Genomic DNA, 21,449 nt, shown 5'->3' with positions numbered 1-21,449 from the left:
ACTACTTAATTATATCCACGAACCATAGACAACAAGATGAGTAATGCCTTAAAAAATAATGTGTTCGCAATGTTGACTGCTAACGTAGATAGCGTTGTATCGATCCATACATTTTTCGATAGTTGGATTGTCATTGTTGTCATATACAGGGTGTTTGGTACATCGTTTGCCAAATTGAAACGGCAGATAGGTTGAGTCATTTGCTATCTTCCCAGGCCTAGAAATTTTTAATTTTGCGCACGTTATTTTTTCAGCTCTATGCCAGTTTTTCGTAAATTTCAAATTTTTACTTGAGCAGTAGTAAAAAAAAAACACAAAACAACTTTTTTTTTTCTAGGCATGAGCAGATAGCAACTGACTCAACCTATCTGCCGTTTTAATTTGGCAAACGATGTACCAACACCCTGTATAATGTATGATGGGGCCGTACAGCGCCATCTAACATCGTTCACATTTGTACGATGTAATTGTAAATATAATTCCATAGGCATAAGAAGGTCCACCGATGGTCTGTTAATAAACATGAATCATTAAATGCATAAGGTACAGAACAAACATCTTAAAAATAGAAAATGTTCATTATTCTCTCTACGTAGCGCAGAACACTAATAAGTGACTATTTCCAACTGCAAATAATGAAGTTCGCAGAATGGAATCAAAACAAAACGCAGTCAAAACAAATTCATTCATAACGTCCTAACTAAATCCATCTGATGAGTAACCCGGAACAGAACATTGTATTACATTTTCTAAGAACAATGCTAGAACAGGAACATTTACCTACATCATATATGTAGACGACTTTGAACTTTATGACAGTTTGCATAAGTTTTAAAATGTATATTATAATGGTAGAGATGTACAGAGGAATAGTCGGTAGCAATTAGCCACGTGCTCGAATTTTCCAGAGCATACATATCTTACATCTGAAAAAGATTAGCCACTAATACAGATGTGCCGTCGGAATGTTTGTAAAATTGGGAATTTTTTGGAAACTTCTTATATTTTTGTGTAAGTAGAATAAAAAGGTAGGTTATAATATTCCATTTCCATTAATAAAACTTTTCCTTGATTCCTGTGAAATATTCCTAGAATTTATTGAAAACTTTCCGCATCTTGCACATCTGTAACCACTAAAGTTATAACCGCTCTGCTTCTGGAGGCGTCTAAGAATTGCGGAAAGTTAATTGGTCTCTCTTTTCACAGCAAAGGACTTGTCAAAATGAGACAGATGTTTGACCAATGCGGTTAAAGTACCTAATGTGTCATTACTATTGGAACTGTGGATCTTGGATTTTTCTTTGACACGCTCTGTAGCCGTAATCGGCTTAGATTTTACATAAATTATTATAATATTATATTGGATTAGGTGTTCACTTAGTTATTTTCCGGAATTCGAAGCATTCTTACGATTTTCCAAAAGTAATAACAAAAATTGGACGTGTCGCTATTATTTAAATTATATATTTATATTCTTAAACATCAGAAAAAGCAAGGACACGGAAAACCACGGATTCCACCCACGCCTAAGCAAACGCGTCGCAGTTCTAATAAAGCCTCAACGCAGACCTTCGTACGTATGATTTGTGACCCTTGTGTTTGCGTTTGCAGAGTGCTAGATTAATTAGTTAGTTCATTATTGTGTGATAGTTCAGGAACGCTGAAATTTAAAAATAAAACGATTGTCAGATATCTCTATATATGATCATCATCTTCCTCTTGTTGTCCCGGCTTTTTGCCACGGCTTGGAGCCTGGGGTCCGCTTGACAACTAATCCCAAAAATTGGCGTAGGCATTACATTTTTAAGGAAGCTACTGTCATCTGTCCTTCCAACTCAGAGAAACAACTATGCCTTTTTGGGCCTTCCGTACTATCTCATATGGTGTTGGTGGTGATGTACACGAATATCCAGAAGCCTTAGGTATGAATTTAGAAATATTGAGAAACAAAAATTTTCTTTTAAAATGGATTGGATGTATAGGTGAACCAGGATCTATTGAGGGTGCGCCATGTTACGGAAATTTGTTGGTACTAATTTCTAGCAATGGCAACAACTTTAATAATAGACAACATCTACCCTCTATGATAGTTGTCAATATTGACAATGTAAACATTGCTTTGTCTAGTTTCGTGTGAATTATTATTAGACTGCAATAATCATGCCGAAAGTTTTAGATTTTACAGAGAAAAAGTTGTAAATAGTGTATATAGTTATTTATTGGAAAAAAAACGTGCGGGAGAGAAATTTCTTCCATTAGAAAACATAACGAAATTACCACCTGAATTGACGGGTAAGTTTCAAACTTATGGACAAATGTCACTATAGTCAGGTCGTCACGATTTGGTTGATGTCTTGTAATAATTTGATTTGTGTATTAGGTGTATCGCATGCATCGGTATCACACATTGCTAGCGAAGGGCGTGAGGGCGGAATTAAACGACCAAACCTAAAAAAAAGAAAACAAAAAAAGAAAATAGATTTGGATGATTTTGATTTATGTGTCATACGTCGTAAAATTCACGAATTTTATAGCGTAAAAACCGAAGAAATATCCAAACATCAAACTTCGCACTTATTAAAGTTGTCGGAATAAAACAAAAATCATCTGCCAATTTCCATTGTCCCCACTATACAAATTGTTGCTATATAAAATTCAAAACGAGCGCCCTCTTGACAATACTCCCAAAGTTCTGGTTTACCTATATTTAGATCCAAGTCCTTCTTTATCGTATGAATAGTAGGGATGTACCGACTAGTCGCCGACTAGTCGGGAAAGCCGACTATCCGGCCACATTTGTAGTCGGCGATTAGTCGGCGACTAGTCGGCAAAAATGGCCGATTAGTCGGCACTTTATTAGTGAAAGAAAAACAGAAAAAATAGAAATCAACAGTCAATATTTACCATACGTTTTATGTTTATTTTACTAAAATATATATTCAGGTTGCATACGAAAACTTTTGTTCATATAATTTACCGTTTGATCGTTATCGTATGTTGGGGGGCTGGTTTTTTCCTCTACAGGTCGATCTCAACTGATTCTCGTGTAATTTCATGTGCAACTTCTATAGTTAATTTTTTATCGGTCGGAGGTCGGCCGAAAAAATGGCCGTCGCGAGTACCTTCTCCGTAAACTTCTGCTGTTTTATTACACCATACCGAAAAACTGTGTGCATATAAAGTGATGGTTTAATGTGTGGAGTGGTACGAACCTGTGGGAATGCTGGAACCCTGCAATTCTCAAGCGCTTTGTCGTATCAGTGTATTTGCGTGACGGCATTTCGCCTTTCATATACACATTCACTTCACAAGTTGTATGTCAATATAAGGCACTAATCAACAACTGTTCTGTGGGCCGAAAATGCATTGCACAGCGCGGAGCGGCAGCGATCAGCGATACGGGTGACGAGCAACAGTGATTAAGCGGACTATTATCAGTGTTATTATTGGAGTGTAGTTAAATCGTCGTTATTATTTTCAATTGGAGGGTGGCTTGACGCTTTGTGTGTTCCTACCTTACTACTCGTACAGTTACGGCATCGGTATTGTGGCGTACTGTTTACATAATTCGACGTCCTCGCAGCGTGTTGTGCTGGCGTCGTGGCATATTGGGAAGACTATAAGGGCGGCATGCATCCTAGTGTGCCGGGTTCTAATCTCGGATAAAATATAGAACTTTATTTTTCCTTTTCTTCTTTTTAATTAAGTTAGATACTTCGCGTACGTATATAGTAGGTTCTCAGTAGTATGTTTTTTTTTTTGTAATAATCTTGTGACATTTATGTTATTGTAGTTTTATTTATTTTTACTTTAAGAATTCAACTTGACATACGGCTTTTATGTTTACTTGTGTAATTGAACATTGAAATTTTAATTTATTGGTCCCCTTTTTTTAAATAACTTATTTGAAGCAGTTTCGACTTTGAATTTTTATGGAAAATTATTTGGATAATTTATTGTCGTTGTTTTCAACTAGTTTGACATTATCATTATAATTTTCTACTGTGATTGTTTTTTCTATAACATTTGTACGTATTACTTTGTTGAGCAGAAATATAGAAGAATTATTTAAATACATTCCTTGTAATCACGTTAAATACTTACTTCGTGTTTGCAAATTAGATTTATTTCTGTGGACTTAAATGAATGTGAATAAATTTTATAATTTTACACAAGACTTATTTTAAGTTATTTTATGTGTGTAGTCGTTTTGTTTGCCTTTGATTGGGATTTTTATTATTGTTTAAATTACTGTATTTGGATTTAAGGTTATTTTTGTATTATTTAACTTTGTAGTCGTTAAGATGCAGGCTCCCACCCGTGTGCGGTGTCCCCATTGCCCTAATTCTCCGCGCACATTTACTGAACATGGCCTGAAAGTGCATATTGGGCACATACACAAAGATGTGCCCCGAACGACGCTCTCTCCCTCCCCCTCCCCCTCAGTTGCGGTGCAGCAGCAGCGGCGCGTGCTCTCGGACGACAGTGGTAGTACCTCGTGTTTTGAAGACCTGGCCACTTTTAGGAAGTCGGTGCGGGTATTGCGTCACATCCCTAGAGGAGCTCGGAACCTTGCTGCGGGCAAGTTGTGCGATGTGATCGATAGATGCATCGATACCAATGGTGTGTCTGAGTGGTTCGAGTTACTGTCCTTTGCCTATTCCGCATTGAAAGCGCCAGAAGCAGCCGGTCCGGGTAACTTGACCACAAAAGTGAAGCGTAACATCGCATCGGTGGGGCTCATCGATACTTTGGGCGTCGAGGCCGAGTCGGTGGCTCTGAGGCCGCACTCGGTCCTGAGAACTATCGAGTCGAAAGTCTTCGAGGGCGATCTTAGGGGTGCAGTCAGGGTTTTGATGTCGGACGATTCTGTGGCACCGTCGAGCCCTGAAACCCTTGCCAACTTGCAGTTAAAGCACCCTGCCCCATCCCGGCCGTTGTTGTTCCCACCTGAACCAGACAGCTCCTGCCCACCTCTCACAGTCAGGCCGGAGGAGGTTGCACAGGCTCTAGGCTCCTTTAACAGTGCTTCGGCAGCGGGCTTAGATGGTATTCGCCCATCACATCTAAAGGAGCTTACTTCTGGTTCTGCTGGCGATAATGGGCTTCGGTTGGTGGAGTGCTTGACCAGGCTATGTAACTTCCTCCTTAGTGGTCAATTAAACCCCTTGGTCTGTCCATATGTATACGGTGCGTCCCTATGCGCGCTGTCGAAAAAGGATGGCGGTTTAAGGCCAATCGCTGTCGGCAGCGTGTTCCGCCGTTTGACTGCCAAGCTTGGTTGTAATGCTGTGAGAGACGAAATGGCTTCCTATTTGCAACCGTGCCAACTGGGATTTGGTACCAAACTGGGTTGTGAGGCTGCCATTCACGCCGTTCGAGCCTTCGCGCTCGACCCAAATAACGCGGATTGCATCATAATTAAGCTTGACATTAAGAATGCTTTCAACTCTCTGGAACGCGACACTCTTCTTGCAGAGGTTCGGGAGAAAGCCCCAGCTCTTTACCCTTTCTTGTACCAGTCCTATTCGTCTCCTTCCAAACTCTTCTTTAACGGGTCCCTTATTCCATCCCAGGTCGGTGCTCAGCAGGGGGACCCGCTTGGACCCCTTATCTTCAGCCTGGCTATTCAAAAAGTCATATCTAGATCTCGATCCCCTTTGAACGTGTGGTACCTCGACGACGGCACTCTGGGGGGTAGGCCGGAGGAGGTCGAACAGGACCTGCTTGCGCTCCTTCCACTTTTTCGGGAGCTGGGGCTCGAAGTGAACTCTAGTAAATGTGAGTTTTTTCCTTGCAGTGCCAACTCACAACCTTCCTTCTCTTTGTTTTGTGCCCTACTCCCTGGCCTCAAGGAGTTATCTACCCAGAATTTTAACCTTTTGGGTTCCCCGATGTTCCCCGCAGCTATACCTGAAGCCTTCAAGGTGAGAGAGCAGCTTCTTAGGTCCGCTGGCGAGAGGCTGAAAAAGCTCTCGGCTCATGTGGCACTTACTTTGTTAAGGTCCTGTTTTGCCGTTCCCAAGGTGATGTACTTTCTGCGTACTGTACCTGCCTGGCTGCACCCCGGCCACATGGACTCGTTCGACCTGGTGGTGAAGGAATGTGCTGAGGGTGTGCTGAATGTCTCTCTGAATTCAAACCAGTGGGACTTGGCTTCGTTGCCTATACGGAGTGGCGGTATTGGCATACGGCGCGTGCGGGATGTGTGCCTTCCGGCTTTCCTGGCGTCGGCGGCGGGGGCCGTGGACCTTGTCACTAAGATTTTATCGTTAGATGGTGGCAAGGCAGAAATACCTTTCGCTTCCGATGCGTTGTCGGCCTGGGAGGCTCTCAACCCGGGTGCGTCAGTGCCTGAACAGCCGTTCCGTCAGCGCTTGTGGGACGAGGTCGGGATTAAGCGTCTGTTTGACTGTCTTTTAGGCAAAGCTTCTGGTGCGGATAGAGCCAGACTGAACGCGGCTTTGGCGCCAGAATCTGGGGCTTGGTTGCACGCCCTTCCCTCCCCGAACTTAGGCACCCTGCTCGACAATGACTCGTTGCGGGTGGCCGTTGCTCTTCGTCTGGGCTGCGATGTTTGTCAACCACATCTATGCATCTGCGGGTCCATGGTGGAGAGCAACGGGCACCACGCTTTGAGCTGTTGCCGATGCGCGGGGAGGTTTCCACGCCACCACGCGTTGAACGACATTGTTCGAAGGGCGCTGGTGTCAGCCAACGTCCCGTGTGTGCTGGAGCCGCCGGGCCTTAGTCGGTCAGATGGCAAAAGGCCGGACGGTTTGACTCTGGTACCGTGGGAGAAAGGAAAGTGCCTTTTGTGGGACGCCACCTGCGTCAGCACATTTGCCGCCACGCACCTTGGCCGCACTGTGCGGTCGGCAGGTGCAGCCGCTGAGCAGGCGGCGTCCCTAAAAAGGGACAAGTACTCGGGGCTAACGAACTACTTGTTCGTCCCCTTGGCTGTGGAGACTTCTGGGTGTTGGTGCGCGGAGGCGAAAACTTTTCTCGGGGAGCTGGGGCGTCGCCTGCAGCAGAGGGGTCTCGACCCCCGCTCCGGATCGTTCCTAGCGCAGAGGTTGTCCATCGCGGTTCAACGCGGTAACGCAGCAAGTGTGATGGGCACCTTTGCGCCGGGGGCGATGCGGGGTGGGTTATTTGATTAGTTTTTATAGGTTAGTTTGGGTTTAGTTGTAATTTATAGTTTTAGAGTTTACTGATAGTTTATTTCTTAGTTCTTAAGTGAAATTGACATTAATGTAATTCTCGCTTATTAATTAAATGTGTGTTTGTATAGATTATTGTTTGCTTAACCTATTCATAAGTAAAACTAATCATACTTGACGTGGTACCTCTACAACGAATGTAACATTTTTTATTATCATTATTCTGTTTTTGGTTTTTTTTTTAATGGTGGAGCCACGAGGAACTATTAATGTTATTGCCAAATTTAGAGACTTAGACAGGGCACGTTGCTCGTAAAGACGCTGGCCACAGGGGATAGGTTCTTAACTGACGATTACGTACAGGAAATAGAGCCTTGGAAATACCTCCTACAAGCTGTACTGACGGTCTGTTCAGGATCGCAAAATAAAAGATCTAAAGACAGAAATTACCTATCACAACAAAAACGAGGATTGTTCCTGTAGATTGTTGTTGTTTGAACCTGTAGAGAACACCTTTTAGCCAAGCTAATATGATGAATAGCGCAACCAAAGGAGCAAAAATATAGTTTTGCACCTGAACTTATATGAAACTAATGATCTGGCCGACTAGCCGACTAGTCGGCCGACTAATCGGCCATTTGAGCGCCGACTAGTCGGCTAGTCGGCTAGTCGGCCAAATCAATAGTCGGTACATCACTAATGAATAGTTATTTTGTGTGCGAGTGGTTTTTGGTTTCGTTTTCGCGTTTTTTTAACCCGAGTGACCTCTCTGCCTATTTTCCCTACACCTAACTCTTGACGCATCTACAAGCTTCCGACAACCTCAAAATAGAGTCCATTAGGCAACCCATAACGATCCAAACTCATCCTTATTGCATGGGAAAAGAAAGTCCTAGCTATGTGAGTCAAGGGCGCAACAAAATATAACACCTAATGTAAGATTATAAATAAATTTAGTCGAGTCTCGGCCGCGCGCGCGTCGGTTCCTGTGTGACAGTGATTTTAATGTGTTTACTAAATCGTGCGAAATTTTGGAACCATGGGTTTTCAAATCGTCCTTAGGATGATGAGCTGTCAATGTGAAGTGATGAGTTGAATTGGCATATGTTCAGTGTTCATGTTATTATCTTGAGGGTATGTATTTTTGGTGTAACGACCTGTCAGTTAGTGTGTTAAAGTGTCTAGCTGTCACGATGCTGTCAAGAGAATATTTTCTAAAGCACATAGGATTAAAGTAATTTTTGTCGATTTTAAGGTCTAGAATTGTGCAGCACAGACAGAACGGAAATATTTTTGCGTGTAGGATTCAAGTGGTATAGTGAAAATGAATCACCTATGACTGTGCAAATACATGTGCTGAAATTTCATTACGGTATAAAAACTATTTAGATGAAGGTATTAAACTGAAGTTATTTTATTTTTGTAGTACTACATACCTGTTTCTATTCTAGTAGATAAATATAGTTCATACTGCCATCTTAAAGGCCGGCAGCGCACTTGCAACACCTAGAGATGTCGCAGGTGTCCATGGGCGACCGTAATTGCTTACCTTCAGGAGATTCGTCTCCTCGTTTGCCTCCTGTATTGTTTAAAATTGTTATATAAGAATCTTATTCGATTGATCTATTACGGAAAAGCTTAATTTATTTAAAAGAAAATAAAATAAAAAATTTAATCATTTGTTAGTGTTTTCATAAGAGTTAAGAGTTTATATTTTATTAAATTATGTCGTAGAAGTTCGTCAACAAATATAATATAGGTACACTGTATATGAAGACGTTTGGTGAGGTCCCAAATCCCCCTGTGTCTCTGGCCTAGCCTATTTCCCCCGAAATAAGTCTGCAAAACACGTACCGACGTCTAGATCATCGGTTTAGCATTCAGGCCGGCGACGTGACGAGCCGTCATAAAGTTCAGGCGGGCCGTAAATAATATCCGTCCGTCCTGTCATAAACTCGTTACTAGCCCGTGACAAACTGTAGAGACGAAAACACGGTAAGAAGATCAACTGAAACTTTCAGAAAATGTTGTGATACTTATAGAAAGTTAATTGCTGTGAATTGATATAAAACGTAAATCGGTATAAAAAGACTTGTGGCAATTAGATGTACTCACACCCATAAACATACTCGTACTTAGGTAATTTCAGAGAATGGAGCAGTACCTATTATGCAGTTAGTATAGTCTTTCGATTTGTAGCTCGCCCCGAACGATCCTTTGTCTATTGGTAAGTAAACCCGCTCGTGCTACCACCTACATAAAAATACGTCCAGCCACTTTAACCGGTTATTGAATTACAACTTCTATGGGAATTGCAATAAGATTCAAAATGAACTAATGGAAAAATAATTTGCCAGGCTGTGTGTGGTCCCTTCGACTCGCCGGCACTCACTACGGTTACTGAGTGCCGGCGAATCGAACGCTACCGAACCAGTCCATTCACACATCCAGCTCCATTCTTTGAAATTAGGTATGTCTATGTCTGTGATTAGTACTGATCATAGTCGAATAAAACATGGTCTTCTCTTCCCAGAGTGACACAAGCCTACGTCACAATAACATTGCCACCTTGTATAGCGCTATTGCATACTATTATATAGCGCTGTCGCATGATGACGTAGGCTTGTGTCAGTCACGTGGTCGGAAGAGAGTACCAGGAGGAGTATATTATTATAATTACATCTAATTGTCACTTTATAACAATGGAAACGAGACTATTTGAGAATTATATCACTAATTTTACCTTTGAAACGAGCGAAATCAAGAGGTCTTTAAACTAGAGTAAAGAAAAAACCACCATACCATATATACCCGTATGCTCACAATTGCATTTCATCTTCTCATACATAAACGCTATTTTTCAGAGCGGCGTTGAGTCCCCGTGCACATGCGACGATTGCCAGCAACCCGAAGACATTCCCATAACCAAGCAGCCAACCAGCACGCAGATGACGCCCATGATGCCCAACACGCAACCCCTACCCGAGCGACCCGTCGACGTCCTCATCCACGACAACCAAGAACCACAGTACTTCCAAAGCGTCACATCACCCCCCTACCACGTCACCACACCGCCCCCTCCAGGCTTCGTCCTCGCCCCTTACCAACCACCCCGATTCCACACCGGAGGAAACGTAGAAGACTTACTAGGAGATGTCCAAAACACGCCCACGATACAAACAACATTCATTCAGCAGAATTCCGTCTTCATGTGCGAAAGAAAAGTTATGCAGAAATGCTGCTGTCAGAAACGAGAACCGGCACCAACGACGTCGCAAGACGAGACACAGAAGTCTTATGTGACTGAAAAGAATATAGAGCTAACGTATGATTATCCGAGAAACACTCCAGTCACTGCAGCTCCTAGTCCTAAATCTGGAGACGAGCATACAACAACAACGACAGAAGTGGCTAGCACAGTTGTATTCGTCGAAAGAAGGATACCAGTGAAGCCGAAAAAGTTCGATTTCTTCTTCAGATCTCGATCAGCTCCAGTTGGAGATCACGAAGAACCTATTTACGCAACTGTCAACAAATTACCAAAAAGACTAAGAAGGATGGAACTAGCAAACTTAGAGAAAGAAGTAGCTTACAAATCTGGTGAGCCAGATTCTTCCACGCGAACAGAGCTAACGTTCAAAACCGACTCAGAATCTCAAGTACCTCATCCAGATGACGATACTAGTAGATCTGAAAGAGAAAAGTCCATAGTCCCGCAAAGACCAGACTCTCCCAAAGCGAAGAAGCGGAAAAGATTCTCGCTGACGTTCAAAAAGAGGGAGAGAAAAAGAAAAGAGAAAAAGGATATAAAGAAAGAAGTGAAAAATGGAGTTGCGAAGGTGCCGGTGACAGAGAGTGATAATGAGAGGTTGATAGACAAGGAACAGGAGAAGCCTAAGCTCTGCACGCGGCATCGGCCGAGGAATACGTTGTCGTCGTCAAGCTCGGGCCCGCGGTACAAGCGGGATAGCTATCAGGTGCATACTTCAGAATTTTTTTTTATTTGTATGTTAATATTGCACTGGAATGAAATACTGAACTTAGGCCGGTTAGTAAAAGAGTAGAACGGAGTGAATATGGTATCAATTCTGATCGTTTTCGGACAGTTCATTTGTTTACAAGCTTAAGTAAAGTAAAACCACTAAGGGTCAGGGTCGCGCGCACCCGAGCTGTATACATCGCTGTCATCGCATTGTTAGTAGTTCGGTACACGTCAAAGGCTGTCGTACCACTGTTACTTTTTACACTGTTGTAAAACTAGTGTCCGACTCCTAGACAAAAGACACTCTTCTGTCGTGTATCGCGATCTTGGGAAGATTCCTACCAGTCCTTGTCAAGGCGTCAAGCTCGTCTCGCTATCGCCAATGAGGTCATGGTAGTTACTTTAAAAAATCGATTACGTACCTACTGGTCCTGGGTCCTGAACGGATACATATGACGATCGCACACGTGATAGCGTTTGTCACTTTCTTTACCTTTGATCACGCCGATAATCACGTCCATACTGCGCCTGCAATTGTACTTCCCATTCTTCCCAAACCAGCGAAACACAACGCTTGACACCAAAAGTTGTGCAGTTTCCAATACATGAACCAACTGATAAACTGTTTCTATTTCCAGGAGATGACGACATCCCACTCAGAGCACGAGCGAACGAACAGCGTGTGCTCATCCGTTAACTCCCTGGCTTCAGCGTGCACCCACAAATCCAGGAAACTCTCCGCCCCGCCTATAGCCGACGGCTCTATACCCTGGTGTGGGTGTTGGGGTGCAGGCTGTGTATGATATGGACCTAGTTTAACCTCCTGGTCACACTTACTAATCCGGGAAACTCTCCGCTCCGCCTATAGCCGGGTGCTGGCGTGCTGGCTGTGTGATAGGAGCTATAGCCCTAGTTTAAACCCCTGGTCGCACTTACAAATCCAGGAAAGTCCTCTCCACCCATCGCTGACGGCTCCATACCCTGGTGCGGGTGTTGGGGTGCTTGCTGTGTATGATATGGAGCTAATAGTTTAACCCCCTGGTCGCACTTACTAATCCGGGAAACTCTCCGCTCCACCCATCGCTGACGGGTCCATACCCTGGTGCTGACGCTGATGCTGGTTGTGGGTGATAAACTGGAGGCATTATCAATACTTTCTCGGACTTGTACAATCTGTAGATAGGGTATGATATAAATTTAAGCAAGGTTCAGAATTATGTATGAATGGATGGAGCTCTGTACATTTATAAAAAAAAAAAACATTTCATCTCTTTTAGCTCAGAACTGTTGATGATTAAGTTCAATAGGAATTTTGTTATTCCGCCACCAATATAGAGTAGGTAGTCGTGTTTACACTTAACACTTTCGCAACCGGGCAAAAAACGGCGCACTACCCCAGAAACCGGTCGTCTATATCTGCGTACAAAACAACCCGTTGGGCGGGTTGTCCGGCATCTGAGCAAACATTATGAGTGCCTACCAGGCGGTTTCTCGGTAGTCAAAGTGTTAAGCTAGGCTTCAACTGTAGGGTAAAGTTGAATCTTTTAAAGATACACATATCATGGACCAAAAAAAACTAAGATCTTAAGAAATTTGATGTTTTATTGTATATTTTACCTCAAAGTTAGTAATAGAGAGGAAACATTTGGGATTTAAATTAACTTCCGCCAACAGCTTTGCACTGCCAGAAATAGGACGAAGAGTTCCCTTCTGATTCCTGAAGAATGAAGATGAGGTAAGAGGGAGGGGAGAAGATGAGAGGACCTCCTTTCCCTGCCCTGGGCAAATAAACTACATTTTTAATCCACTTATTCCACCTGACCTTTCTAAAGCACAATAGTAACACAATGTGTTGAATTGCAGGATAAATATCATTGTTCAATTTGATCACAGAAGAACCTTAGCTGTAAATAAAACTTTGTTGAATATAGCTCCAGCAATTAAAGAGCAAGGTGATAATTATGAGCTGAAATTAGTTAAATGATGGTGCAATCTTATGGTAAAACATATCTGTTGTATTATTAATAAAATATTTATTGTACAGTTGTATCTGAAAAATTGTGTTTTATTTATTATCGTGAGTATTCGTGCCCATAAATGTCAAGTTTATGTGTTGACAAATTGTGGTCAAAAGTTTAAAATAAATCATTTTTTTATCCTTTTGTTTGATAAGGATGCTGACAGATTTTTTGTGCGTTTTTGGAGATGACTTTTCTACTCTATATAGCACAACCGAGGTTTGAACCCACGACTTGACCCACCACACACATAAGAAAGGTTAACTGAGATGAGTTTAAGAGATACAAAAGTTATGATTAACCAAAGAGAATTGAATGTAATAGAGAGGTAAAGTCTAAGAAAAAAACGTGCCCCTTAATGTGACATCCAAAACAGATGACGCTGTACTGCGTCATGTTTTGCGGTCACTGAATTGTGAAACGCCAACTTTTGATTGAGTTACCGCAAAATGTATGACGCAGTACAGCGCCACGCCATCTCGTTTACCTGTCAAATTCGAATCACGAAATTGTCTTAGATTTTACGCATCTTATTCAATCAATGTATCTTTGGATTCTTTGGTTCAACGTATGTTTATTTTGTAAGTATCATAGGCCCATACTACTACAATACGCAGGGGACTGTCAATAAAACGCTTGATAATTACATAGATGGTTATTTATTATAAAATATGCCACAATCTTGTGAACTGCGAACAGTCGCGACGCACATAGCGGGTTCTGCGCCGACTGAGCCTTCCTTTGCCATACAATATCACAACAATCAAATACGCAACGGGACTATTCGACATTCGAAAGACATATTGACACAGTCTGTAAAATATCGTAACCATATCATGAAATCATGATAATAATATAGGCCTTTGCGAGTGTTGAATAGCGTTCAATAGGTCAACTATCAGTAAAATGTCTAGTCAAATGTTAACATATGATAGACCTCAAAAATCTTCAGGTGAAACAATTGTTTTGAGGATTATAGCGCTCATATTTTGACATCAAACTGTTCTTTTTACTATAATCGACCATTAATAAATTAAATAATAAATCGAGTTAAAATAAATATTTTACATTTCCAATTATACAAATACAAACGCTTCATGGTAAGTTTCCAATGTTCAGAACAAGCATTATGTCAAAAAGGCATTCTCTAGTTTTTTGGCGTTTAGTTTTATTTTATTTTCATTTTACAAACCATTTGAAAGAGATAATTCTTGTACCTTCATAATAAAACTAAGACTCTTCGGTAAACAATGTGTATTAGATTCAAAATGTTAAGGTTACTTCCAAAACAGAATCAAATAAAATGTAGAAACTAACGTTTTTAATTTGTTTATTCTTTTGAACGCTTTACGTCATAAGCAAAAACGTCACTCACACGCCATGGTCACGGGCGCGATCGAGCTAATGTAAACCTTGCTTGAAAGTGTGAAGGTTACTTTGACAGCGCACGCGATAATAACACTTATAGTCCATAGCACTGTGGACACGACTAGTTACGACGCCTTTAGGTGTTCTTGGCGTTCAACAGGTTAAGAATTTGTTGCGTTTAATCGTCATGTCGCCAATTACTCACCCATTTGACACACTTGAACATGTACACATATACAAATGGTAGTTACGCGTTACCGACGTTATAACAATTGGATAAACCTCCCATATTTTCTATCGAGTGATAAGCTTAGGGCGTCCGCTAGCTATAGTTCGTTTTTTTAGCATTAGAAAGAAGGTAAGCGATCTTGACATGTCTTTTTATTAAAAATAACCATTGAAAAATAAATCACCGCAAATATGTTAGAATTGTAAGTCATATACGTTCTTTTACATTATTTTGCTTTCATAAGTAATTTTTTAAAGCGCTTTTCAATATTTTTCAATAAAAAGACACGTCAAGATTGTTTACCTTCTTTCTACTGCTAAAAAAAAGAACTATATCGCGGGTGCACGGAGCGGGCGTACGCACGCGGGTGCCATTTTAGGTAAAATCCGTCGCCCGCGTCCGCGTCAGTTAGCGTTGCTCGTACTATTTTTCGTTAACCCGCTCACCTGCGCCAGCTAGCGGACGCCCTTATACGTTATCTCTATCATATTCTTAACCGCATTCATACACTACAGACCCAATTTGACATAAAACTTGTTCTAACGACAATCTTAACCTATGTTAATGTATATGAGACCAATTCCTTTCGTAGCTACTAACTAGAAGGCAGTCTCGACCAGATCACATTACATCACATTACTATCGAGCCATAACATTTCGACCATTCGGCTATTCGAGCCGGTTCGATGCTCGCTCGCTGCTCCCAAAGAAACTTAGATACATATTAATCGTAAATTTCATTTAACTATTGAAATTAAATCAATCAACAATAGCGATTGTCCTTTTAACGGCGATTAGGTGGGTAGACACAGGAAGAGCCGCCTTGCGAGGAAATTGCCGCGCAAAGCAGCTCGGTCGGTGGACACGTGCCTCGCCCGAAGCAATGCGGCCACGGTACGAGGCACGACTACACAGACCGAGGTCCTTCGCGCGGCATTTTCCTAGCGAAGTGGCTCGTTCTGCGTGGCTCGTAATTGTTTATTATGTGTTCTAAGATCCATTTTGTAAGAGAACTTAACAGGAGATTTTCCGTAAAAATGTTACCACTTAAATGACATATGTATTTATTACCTAAATATTGGTGATGATGACTTTGTTTCTCGTACGAATACGCTAAAGTGGCAGTTAAAATAGGGATAAAGAGTCATCTTAAGGACTGATTTAGACGGCGCGCAAACTCGTATACGATTTTAGATACATTGAGGACTATTGGTTACATCCAATTCAGCCAACCGATCAAATACCGCAATGTAATGAAACTCGCATGCGAGTTCTCGCACCATATAAATAGGCCTTAATACTCTAAATATGGAATTATTTTGTTTACGCCTATTGGCATATTGGAGGAATGAAAACGTCTATACCTAAGTTTCTTTGGTTTCCCATCATCATCATAACTCAGGCAATGAGGCTTCAGTCGGCCAAGCGTACATTGATTCTACTAAGAACATTAATGATCCTACACGAAACGGACGAACGCAACCATACAAAATTCACAACTCCCGGAAAACATCTAAGGCCGACCGCTTAAATGAGTCCTCGCCTGCGCGGTAGGGGGGCGACGGGGTAGGAAGAGTAAGGGTGGCGGGGACGGTGCGGGGGCGGCAGGCGTACGGCGCCCGCACCTTCCCCGCCACCCTTACTCTTCCTACCCCGTCGCCCCCCTACCGCGCAGGCAAGGACTCATTTAAGCGGTCGGTCTATAAGGCCCAACACAGACAGACTGAATTGCAATTGCAATAATGCAGTTTAAAATGCAGTATGCGTGTTTTGGGTTTGCGCTTCTAAAAAAATGGCACAGGTTCCATCGAATTACAGCATTACAAAATACGTAAAATGAAAATAAAATAACAAAAATATCCACATTAAAAAACTCTCTCATAAAAAATATCTCAATAAATTAATTACGAAAATAAAACACGTAAAATGAACGAATGTACAATATTTACATCGAATTGCCTTTTTTTATCCGTAATTGCGTTTTCGAAAAAAACATTAGGGGAAGTTTTTTTTGAAATAAAAAAGCGTTTTTGTCTTCGTGAGATCTAAGAAAAACCGAAAATTTCTAGAAAAATAAATTAGAAGACGGGTAGGCTCTATGTATTTTTTCGATTCATAGTAAAATATCAAAAAATCCTTTACATCATTCCCCTAATGGACATGATATTTTGTCTCGCTCGCATACTCGCTCGGTCACCACCGACGCGAGTGTGCGAGTGAGACGGTGATATAATGACATTATATCGATAAAAACTTACTTAGATACACCTTACTTAATGGAGACACCTATTAAATATATTAAATATACTTATGAGTAGTTACAATGATTCCTTGCATAATTAACACAAATCCATCGAAATGCATTTTTGTTGGAAAAGTGTTTTTTTACAAAAGTCAAATTAAAATATCTATTTGGCAAATAAAATAAAGGTTATACTTGTCACAAACTGCGCTGCGCTCTGGCTCATAAAATATCAGAGCAATATCGCTAATATTGCTTGACCACTCAGAGAGCCTACCGCGACGTTCGACGTGTTGCCTCTCTGTCGCACTTGTAAATTCGTACGTAAGTGTGACAGGGAGGCAACACGTCGAACGTGGTTCGCGGTAGGCCCTCAGACATTTTATTGGGCTCAGACATAATACAAACGAACAGTCAAGTGTTATCGCTATCTCGCTCTAACTTTAAAGGTTAACGCACACAGTTTGCGCCAGATAGAACCGCCCTAAAGGCCAGAGCACACCGGCTGCGTGTGAGTAGACGTGCACGTGCGCGTGAGTTTAAATGTTTGAGCCGCGCACGCACACGTCATGCAAGCAGTGTGCCGTCTCTCATAAAGATCTGTATATTACAACGCGCACGTGCACGTCTGCGCACACGCACCCGGTGTGCACAGGCCCTAAAGTCCTTATATATTTAACTCGAGGCGATATTGCGTCCATATTGCATTCGCATTGAAGGCAATACCGCAAGGACAGAAGCACATTCAGTGTCAGTCTATATTAAACACTTAAATACAACGTAGGCCATCAGATATACATGTGCATACACTAAACGTACATGGATAAAAAAAAATGGAATTAAAAGTCAGTCTAAGAATATTTTAAGGTAAGCTGCCGATCGAAAAGTGATTTTTAAAAACACTATAACTTTTAGATAAAAAAAAGTCAAACAAAAAAGAAGGGTGACTTAAAAAAAGGTTAACTTTCCCTTTGATTTTATGAGTATTATGTGTTTACTTGACTTTTTTTATAAGTTTGACTGTGAGATACGAGGCACGGCAGGTTGCGCCCTTACGCCATTTTAAAATCAACGAACATACAGACAAATAATTTTCCATACAATTTCCTATACTCTATATTTAGGTATTTAAATAACAGTAAACAAAATTTACCCTCAAATGGCACCTTAAGCCAGTTGAGGGTAGATGAAACCATTACATGATCAAATAATGTAGGTTAAAGTCAGGTCATTCAGTGACTGATCCAGGCGGTTTTGTATTTGGTTGGTTAACCAATAAATGTTATAACTACCCGAAAATGTACAAATTGTTTGTTTACTTTTTTTTAATACCTAAAGATACAGATTATAGTCACAGTGACAGTCAATATGAAAGTCGCTAGAGACCTCATACTATTCATTCATTAGTTGCCTGAAATAAAGATTTTCATTCATTCATTCATTCATTGTCACTGTGACAAGGTAAGAAATGGTACTGAAATTAAAATCCATGATCGTACAGTCAGCAGCAGAAGTTGCTAAGCGGGCGAGGTGTTCAAAAGTATCTTGACGCGACTTTATTGTTAAGATAATAAGAGCGTGTCAAGGTAATTTTGAACACCTCGCCCGCTTAGCAACTTCTGCTGCTGACTGTACAACGAACTGATTAACGTTAAAATATGGCGGCGGCAGCTGTCATCTAAAAAAAAAGTCAATCTTTTTCATACAAGCAAATTTTAACGAACTGCGATGAGTGTTAAAAAAGTGGGACCACGTTATTGAAATTTTTTTCATAAACTTAGAAAAAAAACTACACGATTTTTGAAATTAAATGGCACTGTAAAGTCACTTAAAAAAAGTGACAGTCAGAAGATTTAATAAAAGGACAGGTTAAGAGGTTTAAAAAAAAACAGATTTTTATGTGTAACACGAACCTATCTAGCGTGTATCTTATTTCATTACGGTTTGTTATGGGTGAAAAGGACGGAAAATGTCCTTTGAGCCGTTCAGACATGGCAGAAAAAATAATTGACATATTTTATTTAAAAAAACATACAAATAATGAATTGCGAAGTTAAATCGGAGGGCGAGGGGGGAACTAAAGGAAACTCAACGTAAAGACACGAAGAATATCGTACATTGACCCGTTATTGCCTATCTCTATCGCACGCGCATAATAGGATATTTGACTACTAGTCAAATCAGTTTCTTTTTTCGAAATGTCAAAACGATTTAGCTACTATGGAATTTATATGAAACACTAGCATGTGACGTCACAATCAAATCACCTACTCTTTATAGAGTTATACTAGTTATAAAACAGAGATTGTATCTAAAAATAGCTGCCGTCTACGTTTCTCTATTAATCTTCTGGTGCTTTATTTCATGTATGATTGCATGGTGTAAAATAATTTATTTTAAATACAGTCAAATACCCTATTATGTTGCTGTCCTGCCGATGATACCGGCGGTCAATACCACTGTGCGAGCGGCACAGCGATATAATTATGTACGTGCGATAGAGATAAGAAATGGCGGTTCAATGTACGAAATTATTCGTGCAGAGTGTCCTTATTTTAACGAGGAGCTGCCAACGAATAGAACAAAAACTCCTTACTTCATACACAAATGGCCAAATATATATTTATTACTGGAAAAAAAATAGTATGTGTGGGATCAAAATCAAACTCAAACCCATTAACAGTAACTAGTTGAGAAAGGTAGGCAAGGTAGCCATGTTTTTTAGGCAATTCAGCAAAAATACGTTGTTTATCTAACAGCAAAATTTAAAAAAAATGAATGACATGTCTGAACAGACTTCTTAAAAAAACCATTTAAAAACTTCGCAAGCATTTCAACACCGATCCCTATGATATCGATTAAAAACAACGATTACGCGAATATCACTATCTAAAAATATTTATAATTAACAATTACTTATTTTACTTTATACGACTGAACGGAATGTGCTCATTAATGTGCGGTGCGTTGAACGAAACCCAAAATGCAAGCAGTGCCATAGATAATTATTTTTTTCAATGGCAGCGATTCGCGTTTCGTTCAAATACCGCTGCTTTTTATGGTGTTGTAATTGCTTTATCATTCATTACGCTTAGAAAACTTGTTTTCCATTAAATAGTTTGTGCATGAATTTCAACCTTAACACTATTATAAATTGCGATATAATTTGAATAACACCTAGTTAAAATACTGATTCGATTTTGATTCAAAAACAAATGCGAAAGAAATTCGTCTATCGTTATTTCGTAAAGCTGAAATATGCAAGCATTCCCGCTTGTGATTACTAAGCATATTGATATGAAAATGGTTGATTATAACTCATATTGAAAAATAAAAGTTGAAATATCGACAGACATACAAAACAAACTATAATAATGTATAAAATCTGATGTATCGTCTCTCTTCCATACAATTAATTTTCAGACTTTATAATGCTTTCCTTACCTTACCAATGAAAAAGGAACATTACACTAGAAGTGCCAGTATGTGGTTAAAACCATTTCATTCATACCGCACAAGTTAGAAAGTGACAGCTGTTATGGTATAAATCTAACATACTAGCACCCAAAGCTTCACTGTTCATGACCAATCACAAAACAGTTTTAAGTCCTCATACATAAAGTTGACTTTATGGTGCCGAAATCGGGCCTACCGCGAATACCAAAGTTCGCAAATTGCGGGCTTCCTCTGGTAGGTGTTCGCGGTAGGCCCCCAGGTCTCAATGCTGTATGTGTATTGTACACCTAATGTCGTAACGGATAAAGGCTAATATTGCGTACATAAATAGCGGAACTTACGCTAGCGTATATAACTCACTGGGAACGTAGACACGTTCGTACAACCGCGTCACACGCCTTCCAACACGAATGCAACCTGCATTGTGGGTTCCTGGAATAAATATGACATAATCAAGCTTTCGAGCTTCGAAGTATCTAGTAATAGTCGAGAAAAATCTACGCATAAAATTGGGAGGAGAAAACTACTATCTCTCAAGAAGAGAAACTTCTATCTTTATAGATCTACTTAGGGTCGCTAACGCTAAGCCAGCAGAGTAAATAAAGAGAGAGTAAAATATGACTCTATCATTAAGACAATTTTGTCCAAAAATGGCCATTTTAAATTGGCAAAATGGTACTATTTATTATTATAGCTTGGAAAACATTATTTATTTGTTAGTGACTTGAGTCTATTTGATGTTTTGTATTCACATACGATTTACTTTAACTTATACAGAATTTTCAAAATATGTAATTGAAATACTCAATCCAATCAAAAGACTGAAGTCTTTTAAGTGCAGGATAACCAACACTAATGAAAATACTCTTCCCACATAAACTTATAGGCGTTACACCATAAACAGGAACGGGTGCTGGTCAATCATCGTCTGCACGATGCCTTCAAGATACGGCCGGTAACTGTCATTTAAAACGTAAACTTACAGGCGTGT

At 40.5% G+C, this 21,449-nt stretch overlaps 2 protein-coding genes and 1 long non-coding RNA gene across 4 annotated transcripts in view; 2 read left to right on the top strand and 1 right to left on the bottom strand.

Moving 5' to 3' along the window:
- LOC134801465 (uncharacterized) overlaps positions 1-13,077 on the top strand; it is a 72,725-nt gene extending 59,648 nt beyond the window's left edge. Inside the window, exons 7-10 of one of the 2 annotated variants that reach the window (XM_063774062.1) lie at positions 1,487-1,573; positions 10,028-11,140; positions 11,784-12,493; positions 12,644-13,077. In XM_063774062.1, coding sequence (XP_063630132.1) covers positions 1,487-1,573; positions 10,028-11,140; positions 11,784-11,948 — 1,365 coding nt within the window. In that variant the 3' untranslated portion in view covers positions 11,949-12,493; positions 12,644-13,077. The remainder of the gene's footprint in view (positions 1-1,486; positions 1,574-10,027; positions 11,141-11,783; positions 12,494-12,643) is intronic. The other variant, XM_063774064.1, reaches the window with a different exon arrangement.
- LOC134801529 (uncharacterized) overlaps positions 1-21,449 on the top strand; it is a 254,894-nt gene that overhangs the window by 86,131 nt on the left and 147,314 nt on the right. The gene's annotated exons all lie outside the window — the stretch shown is intronic.
- LOC134801509 (rho GTPase-activating protein 190) overlaps positions 16,461-21,449 on the bottom strand; it is a 49,491-nt gene continuing 44,502 nt past the window's right edge. The window contains exon 39 of the mRNA XM_063774121.1: positions 16,461-20,890. The gene's annotated coding sequence lies outside the window, so the exon portion shown is untranslated. The remainder of the gene's footprint in view (positions 20,891-21,449) is intronic.

This window comes from Cydia splendana, chromosome 22, assembly GCF_910591565.1.
Source record: "Cydia splendana chromosome 22, ilCydSple1.2, whole genome shotgun sequence".
Taxonomy (NCBI): Eukaryota; Metazoa; Arthropoda; class Insecta; order Lepidoptera; family Tortricidae; genus Cydia; species Cydia splendana.
The sequence above is the reverse complement of the archived record's forward strand: the minus strand, read 5'-3'. Positions and strand labels throughout refer to the sequence as shown.